At 40.5% G+C, this 24,742-nt stretch overlaps 2 protein-coding genes across 2 annotated transcripts; both read left to right on the top strand.

Moving 5' to 3' along the window:
- Window positions 1–15,698: 15,698 nt before the first annotated feature.
- On the top strand, window positions 15,699–22,967 carry LOC308410455 (uncharacterized protein). The gene is made up of 16 exons (XM_080903789.1): window positions 15,699–15,883; window positions 16,803–16,971; window positions 17,312–18,604; window positions 18,704–18,843; window positions 18,979–19,183; window positions 19,261–19,362; window positions 19,448–19,638; window positions 19,722–19,863; window positions 19,948–20,598; window positions 20,696–20,773; window positions 20,905–21,080; window positions 21,175–21,294; window positions 21,369–21,416; window positions 21,503–21,618; window positions 21,696–21,761; window positions 22,818–22,967. Exons 2-15 carry the CDS (start codon window positions 16,803–16,805, stop codon window positions 21,721–21,723), a joined length of 3,459 nt encoding a protein of 1,152 aa, XP_080759915.1. The 5' UTR covers window positions 15,699–15,883; the 3' UTR covers window positions 21,724–21,761; window positions 22,818–22,967.
- Window positions 21,810–23,879, top strand: LOC308410454 (uncharacterized protein; the record flags this gene model as incomplete). The annotated part of the gene is made up of 6 exons (XM_080903788.1): window positions 21,810–22,878; window positions 22,976–23,026; window positions 23,112–23,156; window positions 23,241–23,305; window positions 23,382–23,490; window positions 23,610–23,879. Exons 2-6 carry the CDS (start codon window positions 23,018–23,020, stop codon window positions 23,877–23,879), a joined length of 498 nt encoding a protein of 165 aa, XP_080759914.1. The 5' UTR covers window positions 21,810–22,878; window positions 22,976–23,017.
- Window positions 23,880–24,742: the final 863 nt, after the last annotated feature.

The following is a 24,742-nucleotide window of genomic DNA, read 5'->3' as shown; positions in this document are numbered from 1 at the left end:
CCTTTACATGGAGGAAGTGGAAAGGAAGGCTCTTGGCTCTTTCAAAGGAAGAGTACCCAGCCACTGGTACAGATATGTGGACGACACCTGGGTCAAAATCAAGACACAAGAAGTGGAATCCTTCACTGCGCACATTAACGCTGTGGATAAAAACATCAAGTTCACCAGGGAAGACACAAAGGACAACTGTCTGCCTTTCCTGGACTGCGCCGTGCACATTGAAGAGAACGGCAAACTCAACATTGAAGTTTACCGGAAGCCCACACACAGTACCTCCTCTTTGACTCCCATCACCCTCTGGAACACAAACTTGGAGTAATTAGGACCCTACACCACCGGGCAGAACATGTTCCCTCTAAGCCTGAAGGGAAAAAGAAGGAACACACACATGTAAAGGAAGCACTCAAAACGTGCGGCTATCCTAAATGGGCGTTCTTAAAGTCAGCAAAGAGGCACAAAAAAGAAGACCAGACACCAGCGAGGGAGGATAAGAAGGACAGACGCAACAACATTGTCATCCCCTATGTAGCCGGTGTATCAGAGAAACTCAGGAGAGTTTTCTCCAAGCATGACATCCCAGTGTATTTCAGACCCAGCAACACGCTCAGACAGAAACTGGTTCACCCGAAAGACAAAACACCAAAACACAAACTTAACAATGTGGTGTATGCTGTACAGTGCAGCGAGGAATGCCCAGACCTCTACATTGGAGAGACCAAACAGCCACTTCACAAGCGCATGGCACAACACAGAAGAGCCACCTCCACAGGACAAGACTCAGCAGTCCATCTGCATCTTAAGGATAAAGGACACTCTTTCGAGGATGCCAATGTTCACATTTTGGACAGAGAGGACAGATGGTTCGAAGGAGGAGTGAAAGAAGCCATCTATGTCCACTGTGAGCGACCATCTTTGAACAGAGGCGGGGGTTTACGACACCAACTCTCTGCCATCTACAATCCAGTTTTGAGATCCCTTCCCAGACGCCTTAACGCCCACTCACATCCTGGGCCATCTGACCTCAGGAATTCGCATGATAAGGTGGGGCCAGGTTTCACAATGAACTCACCCGAAACTCTGGCTGATTGGGACCCACGCCCAGTTTCACACCTTGGCTCAGGCGATTAGAGGATCATCAGGGGGTCCTTTTGTCCCTCTGTGGGGGGTTACTCCCACTAGGTTTATATCTGGGACTCTCCACCATTTGACCTTAGAACTGAAGAAGCTTCTCGGATGAGAGGTGAAACATCTTCAAGTAACTTAAAGAAGTCCAGACGCTTTTCTTTCCAAGCTCCTTTGACTGAGGAGACTGTAGTGTAACTCATATAAACACATTACAAGCAATCTCACATTTCCAAACACATTAGGCATTCATCTAAAAAGTAAATTCATATCTGGAAGCAGCTCATAGTGCTTTGTACTATACAGAAAGTCTGTGTTAAAACTGTCCACATTTTTTTCAGTCATGTACATATTACAGAGGCCACAAGCACACTGCTATTGGGATGCTATTTTTTTTAAATCCATAAATGTATGAATGCAAGCCATCCACCATAAGCAGTGCAAATTAGGTGATCAAAAATAAGCACACCTCTTGAGGGAGTGGGTAACATACTAACCAACATAATCCAATATAAAAATGCAGGTATTATTCAAGTGTTTGTTTCTGAGAGCAACATGGCAGTTCAGATCAAAGAGAGAGAGCTCAAGGAAAATCGATGTTGTGACATCAGGGCAAACTCTTCTGTTAGAAATTGATGGGCACTGTGAGGTCTTGGAGGAAAGGCAACTGTTCTCTGGATACATCTGACAGCCTAGGTGGAGCGCAGAGAAGGAATTCTTCATTACAACAAAAGTCTTCCATACAGACCCACTTATGTGTACAATTGGACCTGTTAGATTGTACAAGAACACATTAGTTATTCAAAAGTGGACATGACTCAGACAATTCAGATATTTTTAAAACTCATTTCAGATACATGAGTGACATCAATGATTACATATCGACCTAGATTTTAATACCTTGTGTTAAATATCTAATACTAGTAGGAAGTCTAACCAAAAAAGAAGTCATGAGCATGATTTGTGATGTTGCAGTATTGCTTTTCTGGACTGATCTCTGTGTAGAAGTCTGACTAAAACCCAGGAATACTAGGAACCATTCAGCTCACTTTAAAAGGTACCTTTTACAATGCCTTATGTACAACCATGACTTGTAATGGACAAGTTTCATTCCCTCCAACATTGCTTTTGTGCTCTGTTGCATGAAAGTACCTGTGTTCAGGACCTGAAGGTAGCCTCTGAACCTCTGGGTTCTGCATGATTCACACTCTCCTCATCTGATTGTGCTCTGAAAAGGGAGTAGATATCCATTAGAGCCAGGCTGTCAATCAGTGCCTGTCAGCTCCTAGATTTCCCCCTTTTATCCTCCTCTAACAGGACTATCCTTCTCCTTTCTTCTTTATTTTCTTCCTCTTTCTCATCTTGTCTTTCTCTCCCCCTTTTACCCATTTTTTGTGAGCATGTGAATACAGACAGGTCTTTCCAGCTGTGTGATGTCCTCCAGGAGGGAGTGCTCTCTATCCAGTCTGGCCTCTCGCTGGCACACCTGCAACATCCATTGATCACTGCCTGAATAAAAGGACTCATTCATTGATTGCCAGATTATTACATTGTAGTGATGTGGTAACCAGTTTAGTTTAAGTCTGTGAAGGTTCCCAGTCATCCAGGTCATCGTAGTCAAAGGAGCTTGCAAAGAAAAGCGTCTGGACTTCTTTAAGTTACTTGAAGACGTTTCACCTCTCATCCGAGAAGCTTCTTCAGTTCTGAGGTCAAATGGTGGAGAGTCCCAGATATAAACCTAGTGGGAGTAACCCCCCACAGAGGGACAAAAGGACCCCCTGATGATCCTCTAATCGCCTGAGCCAAGGTGTGAAACTGGGTGTGGGTCCCAATCAGCCAGGGTTTCGGGTGAGCTCATTGTGAAACCTGGCCCCACCTTATCATGCGAATTCCTGAGATCAGATGGCCCAGGATGTGAGTGGGCGTTAAGGCGTCTGGGAAGGGATCTCAAAACTGGATTGTAGATGGCAGAGAGTTGGTGTCGTAAACCACCGCCTCTGTTCAAAGATGGTCGCTCACAGTGGACATAGATGGCTTCTTTCACTCCTCTTTCAAACCATCTGTCCTCTCTGTCCAAAATGTGAACATTGGCATCCTTGAAAGAGTGTCCTTTATCCTTAAGATGCAGATGGACTGCTGAGTCTTGTCCTGTGGAGGTGGCTCTTCTGTGTTGTGCCATGCGCTTGTGAAGTAGCTGTTTGGTCTCTCCAATGTAGAGGTCTGGGCATTCCTCGCTGCACTGTACAGCATACACCACATTGTTAAGTCTGTGTTTTGGCGTTTTGTCTTTCGGGTGAACCAGTTTTTGTCTGAGTGTGTTGCTTGGTCTGAAATGCACCGGGATGTCATGCTTGGAGAAAACTCTCCTGAGTTTTTTTTTTCCGATACACCGGCTACATAGGGGATGACAATGTTGTTGCGTCTGTCCTTCTTATCCTCCCTCGCTGGTGTCTGGTCTTCTTTTCTGTGCCTCTTTGCTGACTTTAAGAACGCCCATTTAGGATAGCCGCACGTTTTGAGTGCTTCCTTTACACGTGTGTGTTCCTTCTTTTTTCCTTCAGGCTTAGAGGGAACATGTTCTGCCTGGTGGTGTAGGGTCCTAATTACTCCAAGTTTGTGTTCCAGAGGGTGATGGGAGTCAAAGAGGAGGTACTGGTCCGTGTGTGTGGGCTTCCGGTAAACTTCAATGTTGAGGTTGCCATTCTCTTCAATGTGCACAGTGCAGTCCAGGAAAGGCAAACAGTCGTCCTTTGTGTCTTCCCTGGTGAACTTGATGTTTTTATCCACAGCGTTAATGTGCGCAGTGAAGGATTCCACTTCTTGTGTCTTGATTTTGACCCAGGTGTCGTCCACATATCTGTACCAGTGGCTGGGTACTCTTCCTTTGAAAGAGCCAAGAGCCTTCCTTTCCACTTCCTCCATGTAAAGGTTGGCTACAATAGGTGTCACCTATTGTAGCCAACCTTTACATGGAGGAAGTGGAAAGGTATAAAAACATTTTGCAAGGGGCCCATTGAGAAAAAATCAGACAAAAACTGGTTCACCCAAAAGACAAAACGCCAAAACACAGACTTAACAATGTGGTGTATGCTGTACAGTGCAGCGAGGAATGCCCAGACCTCTACATTGGAGAGACCAACCAGCCACTTCACAAGCGCATGGCACAACACAGAAGAGCCACCTCCACAGGACAAGACTCAGCAGTCCATCTGCATCTTAAGGATAAAGGACACTCTTTCGAGGATGCCAATGTTCACATTTTGGACAGAGAGGACAGATGGTTTGAAAGAGGAGTGAAAGAAGCCATCTATGTCCACTGTGAGCGACCATCTTTGAACAGAGGCGGTGGTTTACGACACCAACTCTCTGCCATCTATAATCCAGTTTTAAGATCCCTTCCCAGACGCCTTAACGCCCACTCACATCCTGGGCAATCTGATCTCAGGAATTCGCATGATAAGGTGGGGCCAGGTTTCACAATGAACGCACCCGATACTCTGGCTGATTGGGACCCACACCCAGTTTCACACCTTGGCTCAGGCGATTAGAGGATCATCAGGGGGTCCTTTTGTCCCTCTGTGGGGGGTTACTCCCACTAGGTTTATATCTGGGACTCTCCACCATTTGACCTCAGAACTGAAGAAGCTTCTCGGATGGGAGGTGAAACGTCTTCAAGTAACTTAAAGAAGTCCAGACACTTTTCTTTGCAAGCGCCTTTGACAGTTTAGTTTAAGTTGTCTTTAGCATTCTGGTGATTTCAACCTTGTACTGGTTCCTCTGGTATGTGTCTCAGGCTTCTGTTTATTTGAGAACACCCTCTTGATTCCTCTTCCCCTTTCGGCCGATTTCCGTCTGTCCACTCTTCAGCTCACTACCTGCCCAGTCCCTATGCTATTAACTAGGAATGGCACGATACCACTTTTTTATGATAAAACGTTAGCTGCCCAAACTCGAATGAAAAAAAAAGCTCATTCTTTTAATAACCCTTTTGTAACGTGTCCACTTTAACATGAGAGGGAGGTTTTTCTTTAGAAAGATCTGCATTTCAGCCTTCTCAGCTGTCAGGCTGCTTCTCCTTTCATCAATAACAATAGAGGCTGTACTGAAGAGTCTCTCACTCTCCACACTTGTTGTAGGTGCACAGAGAAATTTAGCTGCTGTAGAAACCAGAGTGGGCAATCGAGGTTGGTTGACTTTCCAGTACAGCAGTGGATTGTCTGAACGCTGAATGGTTGGCTCACTGAGGCACAGGATTTACAGTGTTTTCCTTCGGGATTTTATCCAAAACACTTTCAAGTCTCTTGGGCTTGTAGATTCTACCCGAGGAGTCTTCTTTGCTGACTCCAAGAATGCCAAACATTATGTCACTCTGATGAATCTAATGTACAGGGTGGGCCATTTATATGGATACACCGTAATAAAATGGGAATGGTTGGTGATATTAAAGTCCTGTTTGTGGCACATTAGTATATGTGAGGGGGCAAACTCCTCAAGATGGGTGGTGACCATGGTGGCCATTTAGAAGTCGGCCATCTTGGATACAACTTTTGTTTTTTCAATAGAAAGAGGGCCATGTGACACATCAAACTTATTGGTAATGTCACAAGAAAAACAATGGTGTGCTTGGTTTCAACGTAACTTTATTCTTTCATGAGTAGTTCTCCTCAAAACCTCGTCCATGTTCCATACCTCTACCATTAAAGTAGCTTTTGATTGTTTTGAGGTTTCTGCACTTGTGAAGTCCCTGAAATTATAAAAATAGCCAAATGATAATATTAAATGTATCATCAGGTAGGGTGATTAAACTTGGGCCCTCATTCTTGCTCTTTATTCCATGTCCATTTTATGGATCTCAACATACTTTGCTGTACTATTTTGAGCCAGGCTGTCATGGTCCGCGGCCCGGCGTACGGGGTGCTGTTGGGATGCCCACGCCCACGGGCGTGGCTGCTAACCCCACACCTGCATCCCATCCCAGGCGATCACCAGGTGGACTATTTAATCCTGCCCTACCTGCTGCTCCACGCCAGTCCGTAGTCGCCTCTCAGCGGTAACGTACACCTGCGGGAAAAAACCCCTTATGACAAATTGTCCATTGGAACTGACTCTGTTTTACCCTGTGTACTCAGATCACAACTCGGCGTTTTTGCGAGCCACCTGCCTGTCCACCTGTCCGCCTGAGATTCGGAAGCACTATCAGCCTCGCCGTCTCGACCCTTTTGGAGCCCTCCCCCCTCTGGTTCACTCAGCCCGGCTACCTCCCTTCTCACAGCCCCGCTCTCGGCGTTCCCTGCGCAGTTCACCTCCCCAGTCCCTCGGTTTCTTCTGGTTCCATACGTTATTTTTTCGGCTACCCTCACGGGACACCTTTAGTTATAATAAATTTGCTTTCTTTATTACCTCCTACCCTGGTGTGTGTGTTCTGCTTCTGGGTCCAGCTTGCGCACGGAACTTCGGTTCATGACACAGGCAGCATATTTTCTAATATGCACTGGTGGTGTATCTACTGAACGACAAGTCTATCTAATCTAGAATGACGTCACCGTTTCTGACACACACACTCTCCTCTTGGTGGCATATTCAGCTCCATTCAAATGTCCTCTAAACGTGAATATGCTTGTGTTGAGGGTGACCCACTATTTTTCTTCCAACTACCACAGCGTCACATCCACTACATTGGTGCTAGCAGTCCCTCATTCACCACGACTTGCAACGTGTGCTCAAAGCATCCCAAACTTGTAACTCCTTGCTGATCCATTACCTTTGCTGGCATTGTCTTGCAAAATAACGTAGATTTAATTCTTCGAATTTTTTCTTTCCAACATTTCCTCCATAGCTGTAGAGATGGACTCTCCTGAGTGCTAACCATGAAACTGTTTAGTCTGCAACACTGCTTTTTTATAGTGTAAAAGTAAAACTTGAGTCTGTCAATTGTGTGGTCAGACTTAGAAATGACGATGGACAGACGTCCAAGATCCCAATATCAGTTGTTAAGTTTAACGTGGGAATACTTTCCAAACATTCAGAGAGGAAATTAGACAACTGCTTGTACATCTCTGGGATAGCTTGCTTGGAGATGAAATGGCAGTTTGGCAACACCAAATGCTCCATTAAGCCTTGAAAACCAGCATTTTCCATAGCAGAAAGGGTATGGTCATCAAGCACTATAAAATCAACAATTTTCTCTGTTATCAGCTTTGCTTTGTTGCTTTCTGGAGGGAGTTTCTCACGCTTCTGAATGGTTTCCAAAAGTGCTTGTTGATACAGTACCTTTTTTGTTCTCAGCATTGGAGGCCTGGATAAATTCCATGTATTCCTTTCCTTAGTGTTTCTGCAAGTGTTTAATTATGTTAGTGGTGTTAAAGTTCCCAACACTGCTGCCATCATGAAACATTTGCATTGCATAAGTCAGACTCTGCGGTCTTGCTCTTTTTTTTCTGAAGTAACTCCACACCGCTGACATGCCAACAGGTCTCAAACACAACAACATGTGTGAGACCATGCGATGTTGCAAGTTTTGTGAAGCGCTTTTTTGACATTTAATGGGTCAGGTTACATTTCTTATTTCATCCCAATATCCGATCCAGTAATTTGGGCCAGGATCGGACTGTATATCAGATTGGTACATCCCTTCTATTAACACCTCCAATCAGGAGCTCAGCCTGTAACCACTATCAGTGAGTGTTTTGTGTCTGTGTTGGGTCCACCACTTTGACTAGTCATCAGACAAATACATAAATGACTGAAATAAAAGTCTGGACATAAATACTGTACAACAGCACACAGCTAATAATTTGGGGCTCTATACCACTGCCACATAATCATTTATCCCATCATTCAGATCATGGCTGCCATCTTTGAGCCTTGTTCAGCCAGTGGTTTCTTCCTGTTTTTCTTTCCCACTGTTTCCAAGTGTTTGCTCAAATGGGTCTTTGTTTAACTTACAATATAAAGCGCCTTGGAGTGACTGTTGTGATTTGGTGCTATGTAGATAAAACTGAATTTGTTGTATCTCAGTCATCACAACAACATTTGATTGTTGTGTTGGCTCGGACACGGCAGATTTGAAATGTGAATTACACGTAAATACAAAGAGAGGTAAAAACTAACAACAATGAAAAAATGGAGTTCCTGGTGTTATCCATCATAGTGTGAACTTTCAAATTAACAAAGACACAGTTGGGGCGTATACTAGGCTGGATACAAGAGGGAAATGTCAAGCCACAAACTCACACACCATTCTTCAAGTTTTCTGCTGTGTGATATAAAAGGAAAACTTGCACAATTCCCATTTTTGATGACTATTCTACAGAAAAAGTCTGCCTGATAGTAACATAATGATTATGGTTGACTAATGACCCTTGGATACAGATTTTTTTTCAGTAACAAAACATTGAGTTTGCTGCAAGTGAGTGACAAGTATGCCCAACAAAATGAAAATAACAGAAAAGGGTGACTGAATTATAGGGAAAAAATGCATATGGACTGTGGAGGGTTTATGCTTGAGCTTCCACAATCCCACAATTCAACACTGCAGGAGAAGGAAATAGTCTCACTCCTGGGCAGGGGAACAATTAAGATTATCCCTCAGCTGGAGACTCAGAGAGGCTTTTTCTCTAGTGTTTTTTTTTGCTGTGTTGGAGGAAGAAATCAGAAACTCACCTTCATAATCACCAAATCATTCTTAGAAATTTTCATTCACTAAAAACAAAAGAAACAACAAAAACACTCTCACTATTTTTCATATCTCAATTGAAGAACTTCTGATGAAGGATAAGGAAATCGAAAAAAACAAAAGCAAGTCACTCATAACGCTCACTGTAACAGATCAGGCATACATACAGTGCATACTGTCAGTAAGGAAAATAATCATGCACAAATGCAGTATTCTTCTCTTGTAAGATGATAAAATCAAATAAAATTTCCATCAAGACTTAAGTGCTACAAATTCACAAGTAAATAAGCTGCTAGAGATAGCAGTGCAATTAGTGCCTTTTTTGTGAACACTGGGGACAGAGTCACTGCTTAAATACACTTTCTAAAACCCATGTTTTCAATGATGCTATAAAAACATTTTGCAAGGGGCCCATTGAGATGCTTCACATCTGTACTTGAACATGACAACCCACTAACTTTCTGTCATCACTCATTTTAAATGTCAGCATGGCGGATCCCACAGCACGGCTGCTCTTATTAACCTGTGTTTTTCTTCCTTTGTCAGATGATGTTTTGATCATGAGATAATGATTTCATTTGGAGCGTCAGTGCCTTGGAAATGACAGCTGGTTAACACACACGTGTATTTACATCTCAGGGTGTATCTTTGTGGATATTTCCATGCAGTTTTTCTTCTTTTGTTTCTGCTGGAAAGCTGTGCTGCAGGTTATATTTTATTAATGCTTACAAGGCCTGCTGTAGGTTATTAGATTATTCTGTTATTATATGTTACCTTATATATGTAATCAAAGTAGTTGAATTAGAATACTGCTGTAGATCACATTATACCCTTTAATATAGAGTGTGTGAGCTGTATGTAGTTTAGTTCTCATTATACTTTTGAGTTAACAGAACATATTCACATATTAGTTCATTAGATAAATGTGCATCACTCTGTATCCTTGATCTGCTGGGAATGTGTTACACTGTTTTCTTGACATGCTTAATTGTTGAATCATGAAGAGAAGGTTGTAAGCAGGAGACTCTGTGTCTAAAGACAGGGGAGATAGATAGACCACATTCCACACCCCCACCTTACAGAAAGCAGAGAAACAACTGCCGAGGTCATAACTTAGGCGCTGTAACAGAGAAAAATGTGATGTTTTGGCTTTTACGACTAGCTGGGGGCCACTAGAGACTATAAAAAGCTGAGCAACCCGTCACCATTTTGAGACATGTGCCTGACCCTCTGGTAGCATCTCTCCCGTCCGGACGTTGTAATGCTCTGACTGTTGAATTGTATGGAAATAAATGATTGTTGATTGAGCATTTATACACCGAGTATTGTCCTTCCTTCAGCCCAAAGATTCAAAGAATTGGGAGAATTCAACAAGGTGAAGTGTGTAACGTACATAGGACTTCTGCACAGAGCAGCAGGCAACTATATGAGGAAGTAAAAGGTTTATTGTCATTTGCTTAAACTTAAAGTGACCAAGATAACAGAACAGCCTGTGTCTCGATTAAAGTCTGGAAAGTGCATTAACCAGGTGGGAATATGAATGTTTATACTGTAAACTTTCATTTTAAAATTGTTCATGTCAGTTTAACTTTAAATTCCAGCTTTCACTTGAGATTTTATGGTACATGCAACTGCTTGTAATATAGGTGTCGGGCGACAGCAGGTGTGTTTTTCAGCGATACCACTTATGCGATGTTTGAATCTGACTCTGTGTAATTTCTCTGTGCTGCTGACACTCTCCTTTCACTTCCCTTTAGGTGAGGTAAAAAGGTGTTTTTACGCTCCAAAACAGCTGGTGAAACAAAAGGCCGTCACCACACAGACGCTCTTCAATGAAGCAGAAGCTGTTAACAGAAAATCATAATGAAGAGCATAAACCATTTGCTTTCTTTCTCCGACGATTTGCCTCATTTTCTCCTGCACTGCCTCTTTCTGTCTCCGACTCATGCGCGTAATGACTGTCAGATCTAACAACCATCTCTTTTTCATCAATATGCTTTGTTTAGCCTTTGTAGGCAAAGAAAAGCCCGTTGACAACAGCAGTGAACGCAGCTTTCGATTTGTGTTAATTGTGTTTTTGTGCTACATGCTTCTCACTAATTGTAACAAATAGTGTGTATTCTTCATTTTGTATTGGTCCATTTTGCACTCTATACAGCGGCACATCCGTAAAATGAATTAAGGGCGAGGACTTGATTTCTTTTCTCTTCCTCCTCACCACACCGAGCACGCCACAAAGCCAGGCTCAGACTCATTATTACTGCTCTTTGTGTGAGAGAACAGATCCATTATGAAGAATGATTTACTGTCCACATTAACTGTTTACGTTTCACAGCAGAGGGACTGCACCTTTGTTATTCTTTGGAAAATAGGCGAGCTGTTTATCAGTTTATTTACTTTATCAGTGCCACAAAAATCTTAAAGAAATAGCCCACATGTATGTGAAACAAGTTTATTAGAAAGAAATATGTTACACTTTTTAGGTGACATTTGGAATTATCATATTGCATTAGTTGTTTTTACACTGCTTGCAGTAAGTCCAAATTTCGCTGACAGGAAATGACAGAAAAGAGAACATGGGACATTAGGGGGAAAAGGCACAAGATCATTTTATGTAAAATGGTAACATGGGGTTAATGATAAAGAGGAAAGTTGTACAATGTAACAAAAGTTGCCTCAAGGTGATTTATGGTTTAAGGCGAAGAACCCACAAAAAACTGAGAAAACCCCAACATCATATAACCTCTGATGAGCAAGTCAGGGTTCATACGCCTTTTTCAGGGTCAAATTCAAGCACTTTTTAAACACTTTCAGTGTCCCTTTTCAAGCTTTTCCAGCACATGCTGCCACTGCCGACCCCCAAAAAGAATGCATGTTTCAATTCACATCACCTCAGTAAAACCATGTGAAAATTAAAACAAATCATCCTAGGTGAACTTAAATACCTTTGTTCACCTTTTGTTAAGAAATAGAAAAACAAACCACACAAAAATACTGCAAAAGGAAACTGTCACCTTATATACATAGTGTACAAACTCAAAATGCACATTTCACTTAAAAATTAAGATGTGAAAATGTGAACAAATCAACTTGTTAGAGATATTCATCTCCTGTTGACCCCCCCCCCCCCCCCCCCAAAAAAAAAAAAAAAAAATAAAGAAATACATAAGTCTTCTCATCAGAAATTGATGCTTCTTTCCTGTGTGACAAAAAATAGGAGACAGGCATTTGTTTGTTGTTTGTTTGTTTTTTAAGTTAATTCCCAATAAAACGGTTTTATTGCTAACTACATTGCTGTCTGTATTATTGCTGAAGTCCTAAATGATCACCTTTAAAGTGTTTGTGCTAATAACATCATGTACAGTCAGACAGGCACAGAGAACAGCACTGACTGGGAGGCTTTGAACAGATCACATAGTTCAATTCAACATATAAGACTTTAAGAATGCACAAGCATCTACTTAAAATCTATTTAATTTATCATCTGTGATATTATTATGTACAAATCCAATGTATTTTGTTCATCTCCCTTAAATAAACAGGCAGCCTTAAAGTATGAAATATTCATATACAAAAACACATAAATGTGTGGCTGATAGTGCCCCACAGGCCTCAGTGTGAGCTTGAAGACATTTATAATGTTTAAGTAGTTTAATGTGCAGATGACGATAAACACATTTTGAATGAAAGCCGGGGAACTTTGGTAGCACAGAAACAAGTGGCTATTCTTTGTGACCATATGGATCACTCATATTACCATTATTTCAAATACTCAAAAAATCTGGGGTCCAGGGTATAATTGGCCGTTTTTGACTTGTTTTAATCAATTTTAAATCATGCTTTTTATTTGTTTTTGTTTCTAATGTCTCTGTAAAGCACTTTGAATCACCTTGTTGTTGAATTGTGCTATACAAATAAATTTGCCTTGCCTTGCCTTGCCTTACTTTTGATTTGGCCTCTATATTTCACCTTTATCTTGCCAATCTGTTAATTTCTCATTTTGACAAACTGTATCAGCACAATTTATCTAAATTCAGACAATATTTAGATATATTTAAGTAGAAAGTGAAATTTTTAACTGTAAAAACCACAAGCATGTTTAACGAATCATTTTCATAACTTGAAATGCAAATAGACATTTTTAAAAATATGCACAAGTTCTGTAAACAACAAAGTTATATGGTACTATTTACCTAAAAATGCAGCCAAGGCTCAGACTTTTTTTATATAACCATTTAAATCTATTTGCAGAACAATCAGGTGTTCTGCATCAAATAAGAAGGCACACAAATTATTTATGCAACGCCAAAAAATAGTTTGTGTCCACTCTAATGAGAACAGCACAGGGATAAATCAGCAGGTGTGTCACTCAGCGTTTACACTGTAATCTGTCTTTGATGGCTTTTTCCAAACACGGTAAACGTCACAAATCTCTCATATATCAAAACTGTCTTTCTCTCTCTTTCGCTCACTCCTAAAACTTCCCCCTCTTCCCAAACAACCAAATGCCACATGTTGCCATATCATTTTTTGATTGGTTGACATGGTACATTTTTCCAACAATAGGGAAGGAGTGTTTTTTCTTTTTTCACCAATAACTGTTGTTTTTCACTCACAAGCAAAGCGTGTCTGCCAGCGCTTTCCTTAGAAAACGCCATTTTTACCGTTTCTTCCCGGAGGAAACGCCACTGTTTTATTAAACACAAAAAACACCAGTTTTACGTGGCCTATCAACACAATTTAAAAACTGGTATATAGTTTGAAGTCCACACGTTCGACCCAAGTTGAAATGGAGATTCTGGGTCCGTTGACCCCAGAGGGCTAACCAGAAAGCCTTAAGTTAGCTAGTTATGTATCAGGCTAATGTTTAAAGCTTTCACTTGAGTAAATTAACTCATATTACTGCTAAGTAATGTTAGCTAAGTTCACAGCATATTCCATAATAGCGCTGCCATACTGCATCACACTCAGTACATTTCAATCATTTCTCCAGCAAGTTTGACAGATAGCAAAATAATAATCATAATTTTTTAAAAATAGCATGTGTAACGTACACGTACTGGAAAATTATTTACTAGGACTCACCTATCATGCGACTGGAGAGCGCAAACTCCGCCATTGTTGTTTTCCATCAAACACTCATTAAAACGGCAACCTACAGGTATGTTAGCGCACTCATCCCCGACTGTCCGAGGAAGGGGCGGGGTCACACGTTGAAACGCAAGGCAGCCCAGGCGGGAAAATTTGCCTCTACATTTTGCGACTCGTTTTATTTCTCTATCTGATAAGAAAACTATTCAATTAGATAGTTATTTATGGTGAATGAAATACAGTTACACTTTCAAGCACTTTTAAGCACCACATCTGAAATTCAAGCACTTTTCAGAAAATGGTCCTCATTAACTGGAAAAATAAAAATAATCTTAATTCTAACCTATATAAAAACCATCTAATAGATCACATTAGTCTTGATACAGCCTCTGCCATCACATTCAGGGCTCTAGACTAACTTTTTGCCATGGGCGTACCGGTACGCCTAACTTTAAAAAGTTAGACATACCGGCACAAAAGTTAGGCGCACACAAATTTTATAATAATTTCACTGCAAAAACCCATCACCATAGAGACTGTGTCAGCTTCCAAAAAGACAAAAAACAAACTAAAAACCAGCAACAAACAACTTAAACATAAACAATTACAAAGAAAGAACAATACAGTATCCACATCTGAACCAAAGAGTAAAACAGTGAAATGTGGATTATTAAATATTAGGTCTCTCTCCTCCAAGTCTCTGTTAGTACAAGACTTGGAGGAGAAACCTGGTTGCAGCAGAATGATTATGTTAGTTTAAATGAATCAACACCCCCGAGTCATTCTAACTACCAGAAATCTGGAAGCACAATGGCAGCAATTTTTCACACCAGCCTATTAATTAATGAAAGACCAAGACAGACTTTTAATTCATTTGAAAGCCTGATGCTTAGCCTTGTCCACCCCAGCTGTAAAACTCAGAAACCAGTCTTACTTGTTATCATATATCGTCCACCTGGGCCTTACATAGAGTTTCTGTCTGATTTCTCAGACTTTATATCTAATTTAGTTCTGAGCTCAGATAAAATAATTATTGTGGGTGATTTTAACATCCATGTAGATGCTAAAATTGCTCAACTGGCTTCTCTCAAAATGTAAAAGAACCCACCCACCACTTTAATCACACTCTAGATCTTGTGTTAACATATGGCATAGAAACTGAACATTTAACAGTGTTTCCTGAAAACCCTCTCCTGTCTGATCATTTCCTGATAACATTTACATTTACAATAATTGATTACACAGCAGTGGAGAGTAGACTTTATCACAGTAGATGTCTTTCTGAAAGCGCCTTAACTATGTTTAAGAATGTAATCCACCCTAATGATGGTAAATTTGATTCTTTTTACTGAATCGAGTTTTAATGAGTCACTCACCAAAGTGAATCGGGTTTTTTGAGTCATTTGATTCACTGAGTCAGTTGACCAGAGAGTGCAGAAAATGTACATTTTCACTCAAACTTAATTTGTTTCTCTTTTCATGTAAATCCTACTGCTTAGATGAATGATTCTAAAAGAAAACAACTATTTTATAGAGCAAAAACATTTCTAAAATTAAGCAATTTCCTATCAAAATTGCTTAATAAACATTTATTTTGTTTATTTTTATTTTATTAGTATTTTCCTTAAATGTGTTAAATATATATTTTCTCATCTAAATGTCCACTGAGCTGTGAGCCAGGGGGCGGTAATGCGCCTTAACATTGTTTGCCAACCAAGAAGAAGAAGCTGTGAGACAGGAGGGAGGGGGTGAGCGAGTCCTGAGTGATTCGTTCGCTTTATGATTCAGCACAGGAGGGAGGGAGAAGGGTCTGGCTGCAGCCACTGTGGAGCTCCACACTAACCGGAAACACGTGACCTCCACACTAACCGGAAACACGTGACCTCCACAGTAGCCGGAAGCACGTGACCTCCACAGTAGCCGGAAGCACGTGACCTCCACAGTAGCCGTAAACACGCATGGATACCGTGGAAGTCTTGCAAGTTGATCGCAAAGGTTGGTTAAGTCTTTCTTAAATAAATTTGCCGTTAGTGATTTCATAATTCTAGGAATCGTCTAGTTTTCTTACAATGATCATGTTGCCACTTTTTTTGCGTTACAACAACATTCCCCCTTATTTTAATGTTTTTTCATCGTGCTCCATGGCAGAGAAACACACAGATATGCTTTTTCCTGGGCCTGGTTTCAGTAAGAGAGCTGGATTAACGGCTTCTGTGGGCGAGAAGAAGCAAAAAACACATTTTGCATTAGAGTATGATTTATTGTTGGCGTCAGAGATGCGAAATAACGAATACTTCAATACTGTACTTAAGTAGAATTTTCTGGTATCTTTACTTTACTCCTGTACTTTTTTGTGCCTACTGTATACTTCTTTATACTTCTACTTCTCACATTTTAGCACGCGTATCTGTACTTTGTAATCCGTACATTTGTAAATCAGCCCCCCGCACGCGTGCTTTGGACGCAAGATTACTTCAAAATTTTGTACATAAATTATATTTTAGACCCTGTACTTCTTACTTCGACTTGACTAAAAAGTCGAGTCGGTGCTTTTTAAACAGAGGTATCTAAACTGTAGTAAGGAACGTGTGTACTTGTTGTGACACCTTTGGTTAGCGTCAACACTGTAAATTTCGTCACAAACAGATTTATATATTTATCAATACTTCTATTCGTCATTCTATTCTGTACAGCTTTTTTATTGCCCAGATTTTAGTTAGCTTCTGTTCAATTGACTGTTATATGTCAATAGAAACATGTCTCACAAATTAAAGTGTCTTGTAAAATATTTGTGGGGTTTTTTTCAAGGATTTTCTTCCCAAATCTATTACATGCCAACTGTAAATTGTTATTTCTGCTAAAACCTTAACTTAAATGTATATATGGTGTTTATCTGTTTCTCTCTCTGTTTTAGATGCACTTATCAATCTGGAATTCGGGCTTAAAGCCAGAATTGCAGGAATGCAACACGTGTTGCAGAGGACTCTTTCACTGCCCTCTGTGCCCCACTTTCAGCCCTACTGTCAGGGCAAAGATTGAGGAGCATCTAAGTGTGCATATAAAAAATGCTTTGCCTTTCAAAGGTATGTTTGTATTAAATATACTTTATAGTTATAAATATGCACTTTTTTAAGCACTTCTGCAGTATCTTTGTTGACTTAAAAGTTGCTGTTGATATTGTACAGTTCAGTTCATTCATCTGCAACAAAAATAGTGTTTTTATAAAATATATTTTTATTTACTTTTCACCACTTTCCTAGACATAACTTTTGTGATCCATACCATTTAACTTTCATTATTGAGGTTGGCTTGGATGTTTTTGTTAACATGTACAATCTGATTGTTAGACAAATTGATTGCATTCTATACAACTACATTTAAATTACATCTGTTTGTTTATTTGTTTGTTTTTTTCTCTTACAGATAAAATGATATGCCGGTGCAGGCTGCCTTGTAGGACAATAGGACACTTTCACTGCCCTGTCTGTAAGATTACAATCATACGGCGTGGGGATATGGCAAGGCATTTATTGTCTTGTCAGCATTCTTCAATACCAAGTCAGCCACCATTATCAGGACTGCTTCCCGCTGAACTCTCCGAGGAGACCCATATTCCTCCGGCAGTACTCTTCGAGGAGCCCCGTCTCCCCCCCAAGGTTTTGTCTTTGGGATCTGAACCATTTTCTGAGTCTTTGTTAGAACATTCATATGCTCTACCCTCTGTGTTCAATAAAACTGCAGCTGATGGAAAGTCCATGAAAATGACATGCCCTCACTGTGGCCTTGCTCTTCGTACCAAAAACTACAAGGCTCACATGATGAGGAAGCACTCCAACCAATCAATAGATGTTTGCCTGGCCAGTCATCTGCAGTGTGTTTGTGTAGATGAAACTACAGGGTTATTTGCTGTGCAGAGAACTGGCCATGGGTTTTCTGTGCCAGTTCACGTTCAGAGGAAAACATGGGGGATGTCTCACAATATTAGATGTGAGCTGGAGGAATGTCAGCAATACCAGTTGCTGGCCCAGCGGAGCGGACTAGGCTTCAGTTTATGTGAGCACCTTCGCTCACTAGATTACTGCCAAGAAACTGTAAAGGAGGTTTTTCTTCAAGAGCACATCGTGATGGAAATGGTGGACCTTAAATTTTTTGGAGAGGCCAAAGCTGCTACATGCATAAAGAGACAGAAAGCTGCCCAGATGGCACATGCTCCACTTTGTGTGAGGGTGGATTTTGGTGGATCCTCAACACAGATCTGTTTGTCTGTATTTGAGCCGGAAATACACAGTTTCTGCCGTCTTGGCAGAATATTTGTGACTTACAATGCTCTGAGGAACACCTGGCATTGTGCTTGTGCAAAGCCTCGAATATCATGTCCTCATAAAAACATAGCTAAATGGCATCTCTTCCAGACACAGAGAGACATCTTCAAATCAACTGTACCACTATCATCAGGCACCCCATCACAGATGACTCAGGAGAGTTCTTCCTTTGAGGACAATGCTGCCGTCGAAAGGAGTATACGCTATATTTTTAAAGAGAAAAAAATACCTGGATCTCTTCCAGAAAATGTCATCTCACAGAAAATGGATCATCAGAAACAGCTCTTTCCATGTGAAACGTTGTGCCAGGTGTGCCCAGAGCACCCAAAACTTGATGAGGCTGTTCTAGTTACCAATAAAGCGAGGATTGTCAGCATGATGGGAGTGATTGAGAGTAAGTTTTAATGAATAAGATTAAACATCAGTGTGAAATAATTAGTTATAATTGTTCCTATACTAATGTTTTGACATTAATGTGATTTGTCTTTAACAGATGTTTCAACACACCATAGATCGTGTCCTCGGTGCCACATGGTCTACAGGTACCAGGAGTGGACAGATGGGCTTCACAACTTTGACAACCATGTTGTTTTGTCTCTTGAACTTTGCCTTCTTTTGAGAGAAAATCTGCAGGTGAGGATCACAAAAATAAAATATACTCATCTGAAGATTGCTTTAAAAATGTGTTTGTGTCATTATGATATTTTGGTGCCCAAATTTAAATATCTGTGTAATCATAGTCTTCTTCACCCTATTGTCATATTACAGAACCATGTATCTGCTTCAAGGGTCATTGACTCATTGGAGGGCTTAAGAAGAGTGAAGTTTCCTTCTCGGGATACCATTTTCCATGCTTATTGCCATTTTGAGGCTTTGACTGACGCAGAATACATGTACTCCTGCATAAACTGTGGGTTTCACCCCCCTGTGGTAGTTATGGACTTACACAGAAAAGGGGTGTTCAAGTTAGCAGGTAAGTTTAATGTACATTTGTGTATATAGTTCATTGTGTACATTATGTGCATGTTTTTATGAGTCAATTTATTATAGTGAGTGACCTCAAAGCCCCGGAAGACTTCAATGGTGAACATGACATTGAAGGTTTTTGGAACTCTATTCACCTGGAAATGATAAGCCGTGGGTTTTTTCCAAGTGAGTGATGGCAAAAACTTTTTGAAAGTCATTCAGTGTTTTAAAGTAATTTAGATTGTAATTAAAAACATGCCATTTTCTGTAGGCGGTGTGAAGAATCCATTTTCCGTTCCACCAAGTTACACGCACTGGGCACGATGGATCGGGAGTGAAACTCGAACAAGTGACATTGTGCTTAACACAGAGTTTAAAAAAGTAGGAACAAGCTCTTCACATGTAGCAAAGCATAGCAGTGTCACAGAAGACCGTCTGTTGGATGAACTTGCCAAACAAAAGGTAACATTGCTTTGAAGTTTTCAGAATATGTGACATAAAGTTCTGGGGTTGTTCCATTTACAGTTTTCCCTAATTGCTGTCAGGTTGGAGTGGTAAGAAAATTGTGTAAAGCATGCAACATCGACTCCAAAGGCTCCCGCTTTGATCTCATCACCAGACTGAGGGAGAAGATGAAGAGCAGGCAGACATATGATAAGGTCTTTCAAAGCATATGGGGTGCCTCTGGTAAGCATCACTTAGCGATTATTAGAAGTAGCATTAAAAAATGTAATTACAATTACAAACAACTTTTTAAATCTTTGCTTGCAGGAGGATGGTCTGTAATACTATGTCCACATGGCATTGTATACAGTGTTAAATTTAATCTTCGTGCTGAAAGTCCCCGGGATTTTGCTGACCTTCTCCTGTCCTGGAAGCACATGCCAAACGTCTGTGTTTACGATTTTGCGAGGGGTTTGGCAGCACACACCAATTTGCGGGTTCCTGATAAACTGCCATTTCATCCACATGAAGGTCGACTTGCTGAGCCCACTGAGGAAAATGTCAAGGCTGCACAGGATGGAAGCCTGAAAGTGAATCTTCCATGGCTACATGAAAGGATGGATAGTGTAAATGAAAATCCTCATCCTGTCACTGGATCATCTGACCATTATGTCCTGTATGACAGATTTCATGAGGGAAATACAAAAGATCCCAAGGACATATTACGCAGAATTCAACTTGTCCCGGAGCTGAAAGGCTGGCTGAACAGTCAAGTTGTTGAACAGTTCTTTGCAAACATGAGGAAAAGCAATTACTTTTTAAGTAATATGAGTCCATCCACACATGTGTTTCTGATGAGAAATATAAATCATCATTATAACACTGTCACCAACAAGAAACTTCTGGAGAGGCAGCTAAGACATGGTCGACTTGGAAAGATCAATATCTCATTGTCGGCACTGGGTCAAGCTGTCGTAGGTAAGTACATGCATTGTGTCATGACCAGAACGCTACCATTGTTTACATGTTAGGTTTGTTCCTATCTGTGTGTATATTCTTTTCTTTGTGTACCTAGCCCCACTGGTGTGCAATAAACCCAGAGAAATCACAGAAACGGTGTTGAACCCAGCACCTTCAGCGTCTGGTGACACTGGTAAAATTTCTTATTTTGAATAGTGATTCTCATATATAGGTGAAATAATAATCTTGCATTCATTATCTTGTTGTAGTTGATGGCTCATAAAAGAATTTGTTACATGCTGTTTCAAATGAATTTCCTTATAGAAATCCCTATAGAACCTCAGGAAAGAGTTGACAACAAGAAAGCCAATAGAAGGTCAACAGATGCAACTTTTCCTGACCTGTGTGGACCACCGTGCGAAGCTCTGACAAAGCCTGAGAACATTTTGGCCAGCCGTTCATCATGGTGTTTTGTACCGCACCCTGACCAACAACAGCTTGTATGTTAAAGTTTTCAGATGTCGCAAAGTGCAACTTTTAGTGCTTATCTGATTTGGTCATCCACAGTCTATGACACCTATCTGTTTTTTTTAGCTCAACTATGTTCTGGACATCAGCAGACCCAAAGATGAGCTGATTGTTGAAACGTCTTCTGGATGCCTCACGCGGTCAGATTTTTGGACACTGGGTTTAAACAAAGAAATGGAATCGACTGTAAGTATTTTTTTTCTACGAATATGAAAAAATAAAGTGTACATTCATTGTTATCATGATTTTTTCTGTTTCAGATTGGAAATGGCTGTTTCGAGCTTATCACTAAAATTGTTCAGTCAAAGGTACTGTATGTTGTATATGATGATTGTCAAGCTTTAATTGAAAGAGTTGTTGTTTTAAATGTTTTTTTTTTTTTTTAACATTCTAGGGGATAAGCATTTACATAGAAAATCTGTATGTCACCCGGACTTGGCTTGCACCCTATGGCTGTGATCCACTGCAGTCCTTTCCTATAAGTGTACCGTCCTTTAAAGAAACAAGCAAGTAATCAAAATGATTTTTTTTTATAACTTTGGTGCGAGTTCATATACAGGATACTTAAAAATACAATTCTGTTTCAGACTGATGCTCAGAGGATGGACATCATAGTTCTCCCTCTCTGGACACCTGGTCATTTCCAGTTGTGTGTAAGTCTTGTTTTTTGACACGTACAAACTGTTAGAATTTTGCTATGTGTCTGAGATGTATTCAAGCTTTTATGACGCAGTTTCAAAAGTCTTTGATTGTGATCGCTTGCAATGACATTGTTTTTAGGTTTGAAGTCATGGCTAACTGTCTTTTAGGTACTGAAGCCACCTAAAAGAGAAATCCTCTTTCTTGACCCATTATACACCAAGGCAGGATTTGGTGACCAACAATATGTTTCACTTTTGAGGTCACATTTTTATAAGCATTTTTGGTTTGTTCCGGAGTTTTCAGGAACCTGTTCAGTGTTCCAGGTTAAGTGCATCCCAGATCATGTTCTGCTGATCTTGAGTGTTCACACATACAGTACACTCACATGCTTTTTCTATAAACTATATCAGCAAGTTTCTGTGTGGAGTTTGCATGTTCTCCCCGTGTTTGCGTGGGTTCCCTCCGGGTACTCCGGCTTCCTCCCACCGTCCAAAGACATGCAGCTTGTGGGGATAGGTTGATTGGATAATCCAAATTGCCACTAGGTGTAACTGTGTGAATGAATGTGAGTGCGAATGGTTGTCTGTCCCTGTGTGTTAGCCCTGCGACAGACTGGCGACCTGTCCAGTCTGTCGCCCTATGACAGCTGGGATAGGCTCCAGCTCCCCCCGTGACCCTGAAAAGGATAAGCGGAAGCGAATGGATGGATGGATATATCAGCATGATGCTTCAACATTTTATTCTCATCTTCAAATTATGATCAAGTCAGTGATACTGTCTTTAGATGAGTTTCAGACATAAATAGGGTCTTCCAGTGTTCTATTTTAACATAAAACACCATTAAAAATTAGTTTATAAAATATGCCAACCTTAACTTAAAGCTGTTAATGCTTTATTTTGACCAACTGTGAGCATGTGACTGTACTTTTTCATTTTGTTATGCTGTTTTTTTGAGGTTGTGTTCCTAAGGCCTGTAGTTACAGTTGGTGCTATTAGCAATAAACATTTCACACCCATCATGATGACATCTGTTAACTTGTGAATGTAACTGTCTTTAAAAAAAAAAGGAATCTTGCAGTGAAGATCATTCCCGGGCAGTGGTCAGAAAAAAAGAGCTTTGACTTGAAGGTATGTGCTAGTTTAAGTGTATGGTGAATAATATGAATTACACTAGTCTTCTTTTAAGGGATTTTATTAACGAGCCTTTATTTTCAATGTAATACAGGGTTTTCCAAGCCAAGACTATGGAGTTGACTGTGGGATCTTCATGCTGATGGTAATTTTTCTCTTCTCTTCTTGAGATTCAGAAGCTAATTTAAGCTTGTAAAAAAAATGACATTTTTATTTTTTCTTCCAAATAGTCTGCTCTGTACGTGGCACTGGATGCTTCATTTGACTATACTATAGTAAGTATTCTATTTACTTTCACAGCAATGGAGTCTTGAATCTTTTGAAAGCTGTTAAATATGTTTCATATTAATATTTTACAGTCAGACATGCCCTACTTGCGTAAATGGTGGTGCTTGCTGTTGATGGAGAACTTTGATCTCAGGAGGTATTTATATTTTGACTTCTGTTCTATGTTGTGTCAAAGTTTACACACCTTAACAATATCAACATTTTCTGTTAAGCTCTGGCAAGCTATTTGCACACTGGAGAGAGGAAGCCAAAGCTGTGCTTGAAGGACAACACGTGCCCATTTTCAGACTGAAAAAGCGCAAGTTCCAGGAAGTCGGTCAGGTCAGTATTCACTTTAACCAGTAGTGTAATTACATGGTTAGTGACATTTGAATAACTGTTAAAAAACTGTTCTGCAACAGAGAAATAACTATGTTTTTATCCCCGTTTACCTGACACAGGAGCCAGCAGTTGTTGAAGATCTGCGTCCTGCTGTGCAGTGGGTTGTCCAAAATAAGGCACTTTTCCGTGGACACGTAACAATGCCCAAATATGTGTCCTTAAATCAAGGGGACCAGCAGAGGGTCTTAAGAGACATGTCAGAGGAAGAAGACACTGGAGCAAGGGACTTGTTCCTCTTTGTTTTTCAGTTTGCAGAGGACATGGAGCTCTTTTTGAAAGCATGTGCTGATGAGCAGGGACTAAGGGTCAGTGCTATGTTTGACATGTGATGGACAAATGAAGGCACTGGCTGTGTTTGTTTGTTTGTTTGTTTAATATGTTGTTGTTGTTGTTTTGCGTAGTACAAAATTCCAATTAAACTTATTTCAAAATGTTGTTCACTTGATTCTGTGTCCATACTTATAATAAAGGATTACAGTGTAACAGCATTAAATCAGAATCAGAATCAGAATACTTTATTGATCCCTGGGGGAAATTATTTTTTGTTACAGTGCTCCATTTTAAACCAACATTAAGACAAGACAGACAATACACTAACTAAGAATAGTACAATATATACATATATATACATACATACATACATAAGTCACTCATAAATAAATAGTTGGAAAAGAAACGTGTAGTTGTAGCAGCAAACAGTGTGTTAAGTGGATGCGTTGTACAGGGAGATGGCCACAGGCAGGAATGATTTCCTGTGTCGTTCAGTGGTGCTTTTCGGTAATCTCAGTCTCTCACTGAACGTGCTCCTGTGACTGACCAGCATGTCATGGAGTGGGTGGGAGGTGTTATCCAACATTGTCTTTATCTTGGACAGCATCCGCCTCTCCGACACCACCTTGAGGGAGTCCAGCTCCATCCCCACAACATTGCTGGCCTTACGGATCAGTTTATTAAGTCTGTTGGCATCTGCGACCCTCAGCCTGCTTCCCCAGCATGTCGCCTCAAAAAATAGAGACGACTCTGGCCCTTCCTGTGGTGTTTTTAGCCCAGTCCAGTTTATTGTCAATGTGTACTCCAAGGTATTTATAGTCCTCCACAATGTCAACACTGACCCCCTGGATTGAAACAGGGGTCAAGTGTTTCCTGGTCTTCCTGAAGTCCACGATCAGTTCCTTGGTCTTTGCCACGTTGA

This window comes from Rhamphochromis sp. 'chilingali' (assembly GCF_963969265.1).
Source record: "Rhamphochromis sp. 'chilingali' genome assembly, chromosome: 14".
Taxonomy (NCBI): Eukaryota; Metazoa; Chordata; class Actinopteri; order Cichliformes; family Cichlidae; genus Rhamphochromis; species Rhamphochromis sp. 'chilingali'.
Note: the sequence above shows the minus strand (reverse complement) of the source record. Positions and strands in the feature narration are given on the sequence as shown.

Bases quoted from the DNA above. Each gene is read 5' to 3' on its own strand.
- LOC308410455 (XM_080903789.1), top strand. From the start codon at position 16,803: ATGCACTTATCAATCTGGAATTCGGGCTTAAAGCCAGAATTGCAGGAA. The intron at 19,639-19,721 runs GTAACATTGCTT...AATTGCTGTCAG, and splicing joins ATGAACTTGCCAAACAAAAG to GTTGGAGTGGTAAGAAAATT. The intron at 19,864-19,947 runs GTAAGCATCACT...CTTTGCTTGCAG, and splicing joins AAGCATATGGGGTGCCTCTG to GAGGATGGTCTGTAATACTA.